The sequence below is a fragment of the Agrilus planipennis genome, unplaced genomic scaffold (genome assembly GCF_000699045.2).
Source record: "Agrilus planipennis isolate EAB-ADULT unplaced genomic scaffold, Apla_2.0 scaffold143, whole genome shotgun sequence".
NCBI lineage: Eukaryota > Metazoa > Arthropoda > Insecta > Coleoptera > Buprestidae > Agrilus > Agrilus planipennis.
This window is the reverse complement of record NW_020438887.1, coordinates 468,313-484,152: the sequence shown is the minus strand read 5'-3', so window position 1 is coordinate 484,152 and position 15,840 is coordinate 468,313. Positions and strand designations below refer to the sequence as shown.

General features: G+C 33.9%; 3 protein-coding genes across 4 annotated transcripts in view; 2 read left to right on the top strand and 1 right to left on the bottom strand.

Moving 5' to 3' along the window:
• Window positions 1-6,095, top strand: part of LOC108737438 (dedicator of cytokinesis protein 7) — a 21,602-nt gene extending 15,507 nt beyond the window's left edge. The window contains exons 9-24 of one of the 2 annotated variants that reach the window (XM_025981694.1): window positions 15-343; window positions 500-786; window positions 842-1,016; window positions 1,072-2,006; window positions 2,067-2,349; window positions 2,415-2,718; window positions 2,777-3,084; window positions 3,395-3,547; window positions 3,606-3,910; window positions 3,989-4,375; window positions 4,701-4,872; window positions 4,942-5,122; window positions 5,188-5,354; window positions 5,415-5,638; window positions 5,694-5,840; window positions 5,908-6,095. In XM_025981694.1, coding sequence (XP_025837479.1) covers window positions 15-343; window positions 500-786; window positions 842-1,016; window positions 1,072-2,006; window positions 2,067-2,349; window positions 2,415-2,718; window positions 2,777-3,084; window positions 3,395-3,547; window positions 3,606-3,910; window positions 3,989-4,375; window positions 4,701-4,872; window positions 4,942-5,122; window positions 5,188-5,354; window positions 5,415-5,638; window positions 5,694-5,840; window positions 5,908-5,953 — 4,403 coding nt within the window. In that variant the 3' untranslated portion in view covers window positions 5,954-6,095. The remainder of the gene's footprint in view (window positions 1-14; window positions 344-499; window positions 787-841; window positions 1,017-1,071; window positions 2,007-2,066; window positions 2,350-2,414; window positions 2,719-2,776; window positions 3,085-3,394; window positions 3,548-3,605; window positions 3,911-3,988; window positions 4,376-4,700; window positions 4,873-4,941; window positions 5,123-5,187; window positions 5,355-5,414; window positions 5,639-5,693; window positions 5,841-5,907) is intronic. The other variant, XM_025981695.1, reaches the window with a different exon arrangement.
• Window positions 6,096-6,390: 295 nt separating this feature from the next.
• On the bottom strand, window positions 6,391-8,034 carry LOC108737410 (general transcription factor IIE subunit 1). Its single transcript, XM_018470238.2, has one exon. The coding sequence runs from the start codon at window positions 7,716-7,718 to the stop codon at window positions 6,495-6,497; it is 1,224 nt and encodes a 407-aa protein (XP_018325740.1). The 5' UTR covers window positions 7,719-8,034; the 3' UTR covers window positions 6,391-6,494.
• Window positions 8,035-8,428: 394 nt separating this feature from the next.
• LOC108737416 (pre-mRNA 3' end processing protein WDR33) lies at window positions 8,429-15,810 on the top strand. The gene is made up of 10 exons (XM_018470248.1): window positions 8,429-9,049; window positions 9,132-9,401; window positions 11,506-11,657; window positions 12,998-13,095; window positions 13,174-13,300; window positions 13,360-13,593; window positions 13,710-13,942; window positions 14,021-14,218; window positions 14,280-14,405; window positions 14,464-15,810. Exons 1-10 carry the CDS (start codon window positions 8,771-8,773, stop codon window positions 15,462-15,464), a joined length of 2,718 nt encoding a protein of 905 aa, XP_018325750.1. The 5' UTR covers window positions 8,429-8,770; the 3' UTR covers window positions 15,465-15,810.
• Window positions 15,811-15,840: the final 30 nt, after the last annotated feature.

Sequence of the window (15,840 nt, the reverse complement as noted above, 5' to 3'; positions counted from 1 at the left end):
TTATAATTACAGAAATTTGCTTTTTGTCAGCCCAAAGGAGTTGAATTTTTCAAACAGACAGGGCTCTGCTAGAAATATAGCAGTCAGAATACAACTGATGACTGGAGAAGGAGAACAGCACGCATTACCAAATATTTTCGGGAAATCCAACTGTCCTGAAATGAGTTCCGATGCTTATACAGCAGTGACATATCATAATAAATGTCCTGTATTTTATGACGAGATAAAAATTAAATTACCTGCTGCGCTAGCCGACAATCATCATTTACTTTTTACATTTTATCACATAAGTTGTCAAAGAAAAGTGGAACAAACTTCTGTTGACACTCCGGTTGGATACACAGTAAGAAATATTTAATTATTATTAACCCAACATGTAATCATAATTAAAATCAATATGTATAAATAAGTCATAAGAAATATCATAAATGATTAATTATTATGATTTTTAATTAATCTGGTTATAAACATTGACAAAATGAAATTTTTTATTTGTTAGTGGTTGCCTTTGCTACGTGAGGGTCACTTAGTATCTGGAGAATTCTGTTTGCCGGTAATGTTGGATCCACCTGCGTTAAATTACAGATATCTTCCGCCGGATGTTTATCTTCCGGGTACGAAATGGCTTGACAACCACAAAGGTCTTTTTACAGTTTCACTTGACACTGCGTCTTCTATTCACACTCATGATCCGGCAATAGAAAGGTTCTTATTGGCATATGATAATGTTGAAACTGGAGTGATACCTGCGAGATTAGGAGAGAGTGGCATAGAAAATGAATTAAGGTATTTTAATATTCATTGAAGTAGGCATTTTACGATCGTTATTATTATTTTATAGATCTGCCATGTTGGGCTTAGCTGGAGCTCGTCCTAAAACATTAGTTCGATTTTTGCCTGTAATTTTCGACAGCATTATAAAACTTTTAGTTCAACCCCCTCGTGTTTCTGGACACTCACTTAACGTAGGACACACATCGTTTGAAGCTCTCTGTTTACTTTTAAATAATATTTCGGTAAATTATTTTCTTGTTAAAATCAAAGCACGACAATTATTATGGTATTGTTTAGGGAATAGGGGAAACACCATCTGATCAGCATTCCCGAAACGGCCTTCTAACTACCTATATTCATTACCAATGTCATTTGCCACATCCTCTTCGAACCGCCGATCAATCTACCCTTGAATGGGAAAGTAAGACATCGTTAACCAGAAGCACTTCTCACCCTGATTTAGAAATTGCGGCGATTCAACCAAGAGGTTTAGACAGGGCTTCTAGCATGCGTTCTCCTCAAATGGATGTGAGTTCGTTAAATATTAATTCTTATCAACGTATCGTTCACCAGGAACTAGCTCTTCAATGGGTCGTGTCCAGTGGAAGATCCAAAGAATTGGCAATGCAAAGCGCTTGGTTCTTTTTTGAATTAATGGTAAAAAGTATGGTAGAACATCTTGGACATACCAGAACACTGTATGCCCCTAGAAAAATCAGATTTCCGGAACAGTTTTTGGATGATATCATGACACTGGTTCATACTGTTACTGCAGAAATCATCGCTCACAGTACAAGCGATGTAGCTCGTGCGCATAAATTAAACGCAGCACTGGCATTCTTTTATTTCGACTTGCTTTCGGTAGCAGACAGAGGATACGTATTTCAGCTTATTAGATCGTATTGTAAGCAGCTACAGGCGAAAATACAATCGATTCAGGACGTGTCATCGTTGGTAGAATTAAAACTTGAGTTCATTCGTATCGTTTGTAGTCATGAACATTACGTACCACTAAATCTACCATTTGCGACGCCATTTATGACAACTGGTGCCAGTGTTTCTCCAAGTCCAAGCATCACGAGTTCGAATAGTCAAACTTCCTTTTTATCTGGTCCACCCGCAAGTCAAGAGAGAGTTGGTGTTTTTGCTGAATTGTCTACAGAATATAGGCAACATCACTACCTGACAGGACTTGTACTTACAGATGTGGCTACTGTTTTAATAGAAATACAGTAAGTTTATGATTGTGTTTTCATAAAAAAAAACACATTTAAATATTTCTTTTTCTTTAGAAATCCTTCTCTTCATGGGAAAGCAGTGGATACTGTACGATCTCTGCTGTCGTGGCACGACTCTGATCCTCGTTTCTCTTCTCCTGAAGCAAAAAAACGGGTATCAGCCCTATATCTACCTTTACTTTCCGTTGCGATGGATGTTTTACCTCTCCTTCATCATTGGGGCAGTGATAAATCCGATCGATATTCAAGCGAAGGAATTAATACGCCTACAAATATCGATCAAAACGTAGCTTTAGCCATTGCTGGAAAACTGATTCATACCGACTCCTTTCATTCAGTAAAACATCAAAAATAAAGAGTTTCATGAATATCTAATAGTTCCTTTATTTATTTTTTTTCTAGACCCGGAAACAGAATATAAGTGCCGAAGTTACGAGACAGTTATTGAGTTGTGTGTTATGGGTATTAAAAAATACAGATCGTGATTCTTTATCTCAATGGCTAGGTGAATTGTCTTCTGGTAGAATGGGTACTTTGTTGAACCTCCTCGACGAATGTACCAGTTGTTTTGAGTATAGGCCTCGTCGAAGATCGTCCCCTCCTTCTGGGTATGCGCACGCACAGGTAAATCAGGACGTTAAGTCACGCCTGGAAGACATTATTCTGGGACAAGGATCCGCTAGAGAAATGATGCAAAGAAGAAAAGGTAATGTAAAGTACACCTTTAATTTCAATTAACTTGCCTTTTATTTTGTTATTGTTAGGTCAACCGTCGACAGAAAAGCTTCGTTGGAGGAAAGATCAAATGCCTTATCGTGCTGGCCTGGATGTTGTAGACAGGCCAAAGGACGATATCGTTGCAGATGCCAATCTGGAGGGCCATTTAGCAACGGAAGCATCTTTTATAATCCTTGATACTTTAGAACGTTGCGTTTTTACCATCGCCCAATGGGATAATCAACAGTCATTACTAGGTTCGGCGTTATCAGTTCTTTTACATGCACTGGGAAAAAATCAGAGTACAACAGTGTTGCCTCACATGTTTGCATCACAAAGGAATTTGGTTTTCAAAGTAAGAATCTGAATATTAAAAATGATAAATGACAAAAGTGCCTTAAATTGATATTTAGGAACATGTTTATTTTATTTATTATACAGAATACATAATAAATCATGTAGAGGCAAATTTATTAGGTGTGTATAGATTCGTACAAATTTCCTCAAAAACTAAGTAAAAACTTACAAACTAAGATGACAATATGATTTAAATTGAATTCTTTCTCACATCCATTAATTTGGGGAAAATATATACTAAATATGTGTTTTTTCTTTTTATAAATTGGTTTCATTTATTAAATCATACATTTTGTTTGTAATTTTAGTTTCATAGTGCAGTATTTGACGAAGAAAATGATCATTGCGCTGACTTATGTCTATTACTTTTGAAGCACTGTGCTTCAAATATTCCCTCTGTGAGATCCCAAGCAGCTGCTTCTTTGTATTTATTAATGAGACAAACATTCCAAATTGGCAACGTAAGTCTTGTTCTATAATAAAAGTATGAAAAAGAATAGAGTGCTTGACATCTTTTAGAATTTTGCTCGAGTTAAAATGCAAGTGACAGTTTCGCTCAGTTCCTTGGTGGGTACCTCATCATCCTTTAGTGATGAATCTCTTAGAAGATCTTTAAAAACAATTTTGGAATATGGAGAAAGAGATAGTGAACTTCAAGATACGAGTTTTCCCGAACAAGTTCGTGATTTGGTTTTTAATTTGCATATGATTTTGTCCGATACAGTTAAAATGAAAGAGTTTCAAGAAGACCCAGAAATGCTTATCGATCTTATGTATCGTATTGCAAAAGGATACCAAAATTCGCCAGACCTTAGACTTACATGGTTTGTTTTAACATTTTAAATTCAGAATTTCTTCAATTAATTTAATAATAATGTAAATTTAATTTATTGTAATTGAAGGCTTGAAAATATGGCAAAAAAACACATGGAACGTGGCAATCATTGTGAAGCTGGAATGTGTATGGTACACTCTGCAGCTTTAGTAGCTGAATATTTAGCAATGATAGAGCCTCTTCCCCATTTACCTGTTGGTGCTGCAGCTTTAGAGAAAGTAAGCCCGAACGTCTTGGCGGAAAGTGCCGTTTCAGATGACGTATTAAGTCCGGAAAAAGAAGGAATATGCTTAGGTTCCCATTTTTCTGAAGGGGGTCTGCTAGGACTTCTTGAGCACGCAGCCACTTACTTTCATTCCGCAGCTATGTACGAACCGATGAATGACATATATAATGTCGTTATACCTATTGCGGAACATAACAGAGACTTTAAAAAACTAGCCAACATTCATGGGTATTAGAATAGTTATTTTTATTTATTTACTTATCGGTATGTGTAGATTACATATTTTATAGAAAGTAAAATTCAAAGAAGGTTTTGTCCTATGCATGGATCAGTTCACCTAAACTAGTATACAATATTGTTTATTACGTATTTTCTATTTCTTCCCTTTAGCCTAATGAGGGCTATATGAAAGGTTTTTTATTCTATTGCAAAGTCGACACTAACGTTTCGCCTCTCTTTTTTTTTTATCTAACTTAACCTACCTAAAATAAAAATCATAGCCCTCGTTAGGCTCTGATTTCTACATATTGTTCATTTTTTTATGCATTTACAGAAAGCTTCATGATGCTTATACTCGAATAGATCAATTACAAGGAAAAAGGGTGTTTGGTACTTACTTTAGAGTTGGCTTTTACGGTTCTAAATTCGGTGATTTAGATCGGGAAGAATTTGTTTATAAGGAACCGACATTAACTAAACTACCAGAAATTTTTAATCGATTGGAGGTACAAAATTGTAACATTTATGCAAATAATTAGTTTGGTAATAAAATATGCATAATTTTTATATTTTAGAACTTCTACGCGGAAAGATTTGGCGCAGAAAACGTTGTAATTATTAAAGATTCAAACTCGGTAGATACAACTCTATTAGATCCCGAAAAGGCTTATATACAAATTACTTATGTAGAGCCTTATTTTGAACCTTATGAACTAAGGTATAGACTAACTCACTTTGATAAAAATTATAACATAAGTGAGTAGAGTTACACATCAATTTTAAATACCAAAAATCTCTAACTTTTTTTTATACATTTTCAGAACGGTTTATGTACGCTACGCCTTTTACTCCAAATGGAAAACCTCATGGAGAACTTCATGAACAATATAAACGAAAAACCATTCTTACAACCGCCGTTCATTTTCCTTATTTAAAAACAAGAATACATGTTGTAAATCGTATACAAATTACTTTAACTCCAATAGAGGTGTTTATTAATATTTAAAGTTGTATTGTTGTATCGCAAACTTTTTTCTTTTTGTTGAAGGTGGCTATCGAGGATATTCAGAAAAGAACAACGGAATTAGCAATAGCGACTTTGCAGGAGCCCCCGGACCCCAAAATACTACAAATGGTCCTTCAGGGGTGCATTGGGACTACAGTTAATCAAGGACCGTTAGAAATGGCACTTACATTCCTACCATGTGATGGTAAACCACTTACAAAACATCAAAATAAATTGAGGCTTTGTTTTAAAGATTTTTCAAAAAAGTAAGTTTAAAAATTGTATATAATTAAATTTAATATTAATATTTTCATGTTGTAGATGTCAAGATGCGTTAAAGAAAAATAAGAATATAATTAAAATGGACCAAAGGGATTACCAAAGGGAATTAGAAAGGAATTATAAGAGATTTACAGAAAAGTTGCAGCCCCTTGTTAATCCACAGACTGTGACTACGATTCCAGAAAGGTAAAAATTTCTGGGGCAAGGGTGCAACTGATTAAGACTAGTATTAATTCAATTAAATTATTTTTAGTCCGCTTAGGTACGGATGTGCTGATTCTTCCCCGTTAAGATGGTGATTATCTGATTATATTTATGGTATAGAATCATTATTAATCTCGCTTAAGTACTACACATATCAATAGCGTATACCAAAACTTTGTACTGTTATTTATTTTTACTTTTTTGTAATTTGCAGGAAATAAACGAAGTTTTATTTAATTACTTGTAAAGTAAGAGAGAATTTTGAACACTATTTCGGGGATCGAAACTTCTTTATTATATGGTTTGTGTCATCATGTGGAGATACATTGACGCCGCGTAATTCGTGGGCTTCTTTTGATCTACGTTACTCTGCTGGGGATCCTCTTATACCAGAAATATTGGAACATTTCTCTCCTGAGACTCTGGATCAGTTAAATGAGAGTCAAAGGCAGATTGGTCGACCAGATGGATTTTATTCATTATGTCCACCCCCGNGTATTACAGTTCATAAATATTTATACAATTTCTTAACTACATATATACATGTACCTTTATAAAAGACATTTACATTTTTATACAGTTTTGTTTAAATTACGAACTGTATTAAGGCATTCTTTAAATGATAACACTGATCAATTAGTAACTCATATGTGAATAATATTCTTGAAACACCTGTACATAAATTTCTTTTTCAGACTGAGTCATTTCAGCAATAATTTCGTCGTTGATGTCCGTTATATTATAAGTTTTAGATCCAACTATAACTGAAGGCACATTTGAATCTTCCTCTTCCTCGCTGTCCATTGTTTCCACTTCACCTACATCATCTTTCACCTCAGTCATCTCATCTTCACTGGAATCTGAATCTCCATGTAAGCTTTTGAGATTATTTGCAGCACTTGTGGATGTTTTCTTCTCATGTGCAAGCAATACACTCATGATATCATCTGCTGCTTTTCCACTATTAGCATTTTCAGCTGCTTCAATAATTGATTCTGCTGCTTTTATATCAACTTGAGAGTCAGTATTTGACATTACAGTAGATTCCATCATCCAGATTGGAGCTTCTTTACGGTTGTTAAGTGCAGTGTTTATAGAATTATCTCCACCTATGGTAACATCTACTCTGGTTTCTTCAACTGCAAAGCCGGCATTCCGTGTTGCTTCACCAGACCATTGCTCTAATGGATTGTTTGATTTCTTAGCATCCAAACCTCTTATTGTACTAATATCAACTGGTTCAGGTTCAAGGATTTCTGGCGCTAGTTTAATACCTTCTACTGCACGTAATAGAATAAATAGGGGTTCTAATTGTTCATTGAACTTTGCTAAAAGAAGTCTGGAGTCTTTTTTAGGCATTGCACTCTGATCTTCTTCAACAACTTCTCTGCAGTATGTACAACGAAATTCACTTGTTACAAAGTCATACAGCTGGTCAGCTTCCAAATCAGTAAATGTTTTTAAACAGTTAGGGCACTTGAAACTTGCTCTGCTGGTAGCATCTCTTTCTTCTGTCTCCATCCGTTTTCTCATAATATCCAATTTGTACTTTACTACATTTACGAAACTTTTGTAGTTTATAAAGTAGTAGTTTACTTTTTGAGCTTTGCCATCAGGGCCTGTTTCCATTCGCAATCTTACTTGGATAAACTTATCATTTTTTAGTACTGATATTCGTGCTCGAAGCTGCTTTCTCTCAAGTTTAAGTAATTCACAAATGTCATCTTCTTTCATACATGGATTTCTTACTAAAATATCAACAATTAGTGCATCTTCAATTGTGTAGAATCCTCTGACTACTAATCTTGCTAGTTGCTTAAGACTACTAGGGATTTCTGTAACCAATATTTCTTCTGTCATAGTTTTAGTAATGTTCTTCAATTAAAACTAATAATCATTAAAATTACATACAATATATTTTAATTATATTTATTATTATTTGGATTGAAATTTTAATTTATTATTAGGTTAGGTTTCATTGCTGTCAATTGTCTCTGAGCATGTTTATGTGCTCATAGAAGTTTATTCACTTTTATTCGCTGTTTTATTGATGAAAATTAAATTAAATTATTAAAAGTGTTTCAATGTTTTAAACTCAATTGCAAATTAAGAATTATAAATTGTATTTTACTTTTCGTAATTCAGTTTGAAAACGTAGTTAAATGAAAATTTTTACTATTTGTTTATATTTGTCTACAAGCTATGTATGGTTTGTACCACAGATAATGTGTGTACAGTTGTCTACAATGTCTACAAATTGTCTATGATCTATATGTACAAGACTACAACAAGGTCTACAAATGGTGTACCATGTACCATCGACGGTTACTAATGGACATGCCTTAGCGGTCAGAATTGTGGTACAATAAAAGAAAGAGATGGAATGAAGTTTCGGACAATATCTATCTCTCTCACGATAGTGCGTGAGCGTGTCATGAAAGAGATAGCACTAGTCCGAAACCATACGCCATCTCCCTCACTTTTCGAGCCAAGAAATTATTACAACGACACGGCTAAGGCATGTCCATTATTATATGTCTATGCCATGTACAACCTTATCTATGGTTAAGGTCATGTTGAGATGCCATGTTTGATGAAAAGTACATCAAAAAGCACAAAGACGGCAATAGTCACGGTTAAATTGTGAACAATTTATTTATTGAAAACGATTTTGTTAGTATGGTTTCGTTAAATTGTTAGGGAAGTTTTTAATTAAGAGGTTTTTAAAATGAAAGTAATTTGCTTTTGTGTTTTAACGGCGAGACGGTTTGTTTAAATGCGTATGGTTTCATGTGTGTTTCGTGCTTCCAACGGTAGAAGATGATTAAACTGCTGTTTTGATAAAGATGTGATTCTTGTTCGCGTTTTATTCGGTGTTAATTTGATAGAGTACGAATTACAAATCTATAAAAATGGATTTTGCTGCACCACCACCAAATATGTCGGTTCCTCCACCGGGACTAAATATGCTCGGAAATCCGATGGGACCTGCTATGGGAATCTATGCAAACAAATTTGATCCTCGAGCTGCATTCAATAACCGTCCTCCATTTAGACCGTTCTTGAATTTACAGCGGTTACCTGGCCCCTTAGGAAATATGACTTTGGAAGACTTTGATGGAAAGAGGTTACGAAAATCTGTTATGAGAAAAACGGTTGATTATAATTCTGCAATAATTAAAGCATTAGAAGTAAGTTATTAAATTGTAAACAGAAATCATTCATTAACCTTGGTTGGTTTACTTGTTTACATTTATGTATTTTATTCATTAGAATCGTATATGGACTAGAGACTACAGGGATCGCCGGGCACTTCAACCTGATGTAATGTACTATCCTGACATGATGCCTCCACCTAGTTATTATGATAATCCCATTAATTGTGTTACCACACGATTTGTAAAAACAGCAACAAACAAAATGCGTTGTCCAATTTTTTGTATGGCATGGACCCCTGAAGGTCGAAGATTAGTTACTGGGGCTAGTTCAGGAGAATTCACTTTGTGGAATGGACTTACATTCAATTTTGAAACAATTTTGCAAGTTAGTACTTTTATAATTTTTAGAAGTATTTTGATAATATTCTTATATTCAGTAATAAGTGTGATCATAATTGTTTTCATATTAAAATATTTTGGTGTATTTCAAATACTTTCTATTTTCTAAAGTTAGTAATTTTTTTGTTCTCACTTATTATTGAGTTCAGAATATCGAATAAGGTATTATTACATGCTTTTGTGTTAAACCATTCAAGTAAATGTTTGTTGTGTTTGCTAAAAATTAAAATTCCTGTAATGGTTTTATGAATTTATCAAATAATTTTAGTGTTTATTTATTTATTTATATGAAAAGAAATACAACAGGCTAAAAAGCCCAGGAAAATATACAAAATAAATGAATAATGGTTGACATAGTAATCTTATCCAATAGGAAGTTTTGTTACAATTAAGTTCATTATTTATATTCTAGTAAATAACTTAGAGAGGACTTGATTGCACCAATATTGAGATCTAACATTTCGGTTGTCAAATAACGATTTGCTAGTCTAGTCAGTCTTGGTATCATAGAATCATACAAAAATTTACTGTTACTTTAAATTCTATTTAATTGTAATAGATTCAAAATTATGGTTAAACATTTTGAAAACAGTATATAATACATATAAATTACTAAGAAGAATTGGAATGCTTAGGAGTCTATGTACCTAGTTTTAAAAAATACAACTGCACATCATCGTTCATAATGGCAGTTCTTAAGAATGTTATTTTGTCATTTTTTAGGGCTCTATTTCAAAAAGATAAAAAGGAATCCCTATAATGAGATTTCCGTTTGTCACAATGTTTTATCTTAGTAACTACTATGCAATTGACTTGAAATTTAACAAACCCATATTGTTTGCATGTATTTTTTAAAATAGTTTACTTTTCATTCCAAAAAAGTTTTCAAGAAAGTGTAAAATTTGAAAGTAAGATTCTAGAATCGAGATGGAAAGGGGAATATCATATGAAATTACTCTGCCTATGCTTTTCTAGGCATTATTTTTTTTTATTTTTAAGTCGTATAGTTTTTTATGTCTAAAAACTATTACTCCTACCCTTTGTCTTCGAGAAAATAAAGGTATTTGATATGGTACTCTTGGTATTTTAGTTAAACTCGTGGTATTCACTTTTTATCTTTTTAGTTATTTCAAATATGTGTTTATATATAACTTGGTATCTGGTTAGTCGCAATTTGTTCAAATTATATATTCTACAACAACTTAAGATTTTATATCTTATACTTAAAAAAAAGAAAACAAAACATCTAAGTTAACTATAGGTTTAATAAAATGACCTTTTTTCTATCTAAAGTGGAGAAGAGAGACTAGTATAAAAGCCTAAATTAAAATGGAGTGAGTTGGAAACTATAGAAAGAAGAAGATGGCGCTAGCATGAAAAAAGTGTGATTATCACTATGGAGTCAAGAGTAAAAGCATTGTGGAATGGGCAAATGGTAGCAATGGTGTGAGGTCTTAGGACCTTAGATAGAATAGGATAGAGTATGTTGGCTCATCGGAAATGCGCTTCTTAAAAGAAAGAAACAAAAAATAAAGGGACCTATCTCTAGTTGTTTTTGTTTCTTGCACTCTTGATAGTCAGCTGTGCCGGCCAATCAGACGCTCCATTAAATAAAATCAGTCGGAAGAGGGGGGTGTCACTGTTTTTTATTATTCACGTTTCTATGCTAAGGATTTATTCCTACTTATCAGGAAAACATAACGCATACCTTTTGAAATTTGGGGGCGTGGTCACGATTGATTTTTTAAAGGAACAACTATCAGCTTGCTAACAAAAGCTCTGACTTGCTAGTTCAAAGTGAAAAATCCAGAATTGGATTTCTAGTCTCTCTCTTCTCTGATTAAAACTATGAAAACGACTTTTCCCGAAAGTGGGATTTTATTAAATCAAATTCTTAGCTTGAAAAAAGGCTTATGCAAAAACCCTGTACATTTATATGTACTTAGGAAAACTTATAATATTATAGGTGAATAGATGGAAATTTTGTTTTATGATCGCAATAGATATGTTTTTGTATTACATTTGAATTATCTGATTTTTTAATTAAAATAAAACGTGAATTTAGTTTAATGTCAATTTTTTTCTCATAGGCTCATGACAGTCCTGTTCGATGTATGGTGTGGTCGCACAATGACAGCTGGATGGTGACGGGAGATCATGCAGGCTACGTTAAATACTGGCAGTCGAATATGAACAACGTGAAAATGTTCCAAGCACATAAAGAAGCCCTGCGTGGCATAAGGTATCTACTACATCTTCTCTTCGTACTATGCAAACTTGTACATTATTTGGTAACCACTCTAATAAATGAATCCCTCCTGTTCCTCCTTTGTCTGTTAAGAGCAAATAAAGTGAAATCAAAAATATAAAAAAGTAAAAACTGAGTTACCTAAAAGTTTTCATTTTCATATTTTTTTCGAAAAAGCCCAATGGTGTATTTTAATTAATAAAAAGTACAAAACATGCTTTCATATTAGATAATGATGATAATAAAGACAAAACTGATTTCTGTGATAAATATAATTTGCTGTGATATTTGGAATTCCTTGTAAGCGCATTTTGTACAATTTTACGCTCAATAAATTCGTTTAATTTAAATAACGGGATGTTTCCCCGGTTACTTTTCAGGGTGTGAGTAGCATATTTCGTAAAAATCTAAAAAAAATCTAACTATCAGGACCTGAAAAGATATCAGGGAAACGTTTTTATTTCAATTTCCAGACCCGGTGCTTAAAGTTAATAAAGATTTTTATGAGACATTTTGTTTTATTTCGACGATATATAGCAGCAAACAGGAAATGATGATTAGTTAACACGTCAACATAATTAAAAAAGAAATATTTCGTGTTTTCGTTTACATTTTTACAGTTACAAATAAGGTCAATTTTGCATGTTTTTTTTAATGTAGTATTAAAGACGTAATGAATAGTTTTTTCTTGGTAAGTATGTTGTATATATCCTCAGTATTTTTTGTACGTTTTACATTGGAGGGATAGTTAATAATATTTCCTGCCTTTTTCCTTTTAGGTAGTTTAAAAGCAATATATATATATTTTTTTCTTTTTATCTAGTCGTCATTTAATGTGTTGGGACACATAACAGTAACATTAAAAAAAAAATTAATACTTTGCCGTGAATGGTAATATTTTTAAAAAAATGTTTTGCAACTTTTACAAAAAAACTAGAAAAGCGTGTGTTGTATCCAAAATTGATTTACTTCTTTTTAAAGTGAGTTTCTTAGTTTTTTGTAAAGTGGTGAGCCAACTTTAAATAATGATATCATCAAACAACAATTATTGGAAATACTGTGAACAATGTATATACTTATACATATGTAAAAATATCAAATACTTAAAAAAAGACTGCGTTTAAATCAAGTGAAATATTTTTTTTCTCATTTCAACTTTTTTGATTACTTATTTTATTAACTTGTGTCAGTGCATATCATACCTTAGTGAAACTTAAATATATTATTCATTATTGTATCGTGTATGAGTAACAATAAAACATTTGTGTAAAAGTATATATTTTTTATTTTAATTTATGAATTTCAATATGATATCGTATCTGTGTTTTTGTTAGCTTCAGCCCTATGGATAGTAAATTTGTGACCTGTTCGGATGACGGCACTCTTCGAATTTGGGATTTCTTTCGATATCAGGAGGAAAGAGTTCTTAGAGGTAATGTAACTCTATAATAATAATAAATGCAAAAAAATACATAATAAAGTTTAGTTTAATAAACTAAAAGTATTTTAGGTCACGGAGCTGACGTTAAATGTGTTCATTGGCATCCCCAGAAAGGACTTATCATTTCCGGAAGTAAGGACAATCAACAACCTATAAAACTGTGGGACCCGAAAACGGGTCAGTCTTTGGCTACATTGTAAGTATTTATTCGGTTATATATTTTAAATATGATTCTACATTTAATTATTTTTTTAGACATGCGCACAAGTCGACCGTTATGGATTTGAAATGGAATGAAAACGGAAATTGGCTTATAACAGCTTCTCGAGATCATCTTTTGAAATTATTTGATTTGCGAAATTTAGGGCAGGAAGTTCAGACGTTTAGGGGTCATAAAAAAGAAGCCTCTAGCGTTGCGTGGCATCCGGTTCATGAAGGGCTATTTAGTAGCGGCGGATCCGATGGGGCCATTATGTTTTGGCACGTTGGGTACGACTTTTTTTTCAGAACATTTTAGAATTCAACTTTGCTTTTAAAAAGATAATATATGTATTGGCTTTATTATTTTTTAAAATAATGATAATTTAATAATTTACTGCATTTAGAGCTGATAAAGAGGTAGGAGCCATTGAACAAGCTCATGACAGTATAGTATGGACGTTGGCATGGCACCCGTTGGGTCATATTCTTTGCTCCGGATCAAACGATCATACTAGTAAATTTTGGACTAGAAATAGACCAGGTGATCTGATGAGAGATAAATATAATCTCAATACTTTACCTGCGGGTATTGCTGGACTTGAAGATGTTGGTGACTTGGGGAAAGAAATAGCGGCAGGTAATAATTGAATTACAAATATCTTCTAATTAATTACACCAATGTTTCGAGATTACAAAAAAAAAATAAATATTTTAGATGAACCTTCTGTCATACCTGGCATGGGCCCCGACGACAAAGTAGAGTTTACATTTTCTTCCGATGATAACGCAACTATACCAGGTCTAGATTTGGATCTTCTCGGTGGTTCGATTGATGACAAGGCCAAAACTAAAAAAGTGCCTTACAGCAAGCCAATTCCACGTAATTTTCAAGCTCAATGGAATGAAACTATTGGTATAATTATTCTTTTAAACAATAAGTTTGTGTTATTAATTTACTTTGTTTTTTTAATTAGATGATACCTCGGGTACATTGAATGAAGTTTTAAGTCAAATTGTAGAAAACACGCCTGGTGTCGTACCTTTGCAAAAAATTAATCCTAGTGCTATTATTGTTGCTGGAAAACTTATTCCTGTAGAACGTAAGTACAATTCTTTATTGAAAGTATATATGCTGTTATAATTTTTTTGTATTCTTAGCGGGATCGAAGCTTGAGTCTGCAATTGCAGAAGGTCCGGACGCTCTTAATAAATTTTTACGATCCGGAGAAGTACCAGAACTCTCGGACGTAATGCTTGGCGAAGATAGCGATTATCTAGACACAACGTACGTTGACGAAGATAGCGATTCACATAATCAAAGTTCAGGACCTCGACCACTCATGGAAACACCAATAACTCCCTCCAAATTTAAAAACCAAGATTTTCTTAGCAACCGTTTCGGGGGTGGTGATGGTGAATCGTCGAGACACTCTGACCAAGACATGCGTTCTCATCCCTTCAGCTTCTTACGAGATAGTGACATGCGCGGAAATTCCGGAGACATTGACTTGCGGAACAATCCAAACGGCGGAAATTCTGATTTTCGAAACAGTCGGGACTTCGATATGCGCAGTGGACCTAGCGCAGACGCAGATATGGATGAAGATTATAATAGACCTTACGGTCAGCATCAGGATTTCCGGAATAACCGTTACAATGAGAACGAAGAAGCAGAAGAAGAATATTACGAGGAAGAAGAAGATGGTTATGAAGAAGAAGAGTACGAGGCACCTCCTAATCAAAACTGGCCCCCATTCAATGGACCACGAAACAATAGAGGTGCTTTTCAAAACTTCCGGCCAGGGCTTCCGCTTCCACCACCAAACGACTTTGGCGGGTTAGGACAATTCAATCCAGGTAATAATTGGAACGGTTCGACGGGACCAGGAAAAGATGGGTTCAGAGGTGGACGAGGTATAGGTGTGTTTAGAAGAAATAACCTCCTAGGACCCCCTCCTCCACTCGACGGCTTCGGTGGAGTACCGCGACCACCTTTAAGAGGATTAATGAGAGGACGTGTGGGAAGAGGAATCGTTCCTCATCCTTTACTTCGACGTGGAAATATGGACGGTGGTCCTAAACGTGGTATGGATGCAATGAGACGGATAATGGGTATCAGAGGTCGCGGTGTACCAAGGGGTAGAAATAACCAATATTGAGTTTGGTGGAAAAGTTCGAACAATGCCTTATTTGAATGTTACATTAAAGTGTACTGCTGGTGATTACTAAAAAGAAAACATTTCTGGATTTGGATAATCACTGGAAACGTGCGTATGTGCCGATTGGTCAATATATAATTATTTGCATGTGTCATAGATCTTGTTTATTTAAAGGCATTAATAGTTCTTGGGACGTTTTCGCGAATGTGTAACTTGCAGTTTTTGCTGCTCGAAATATGTTTTTATTCATTTTGAATCGTGCACACGAATTTATTGTGAAATATGTGATATATGTGTACATTTTGCGCGATTTACCACTGAAGAAAATAAAACGATATTGTAATTTTCTCCGAAACATCCATTTTAACCATAACGT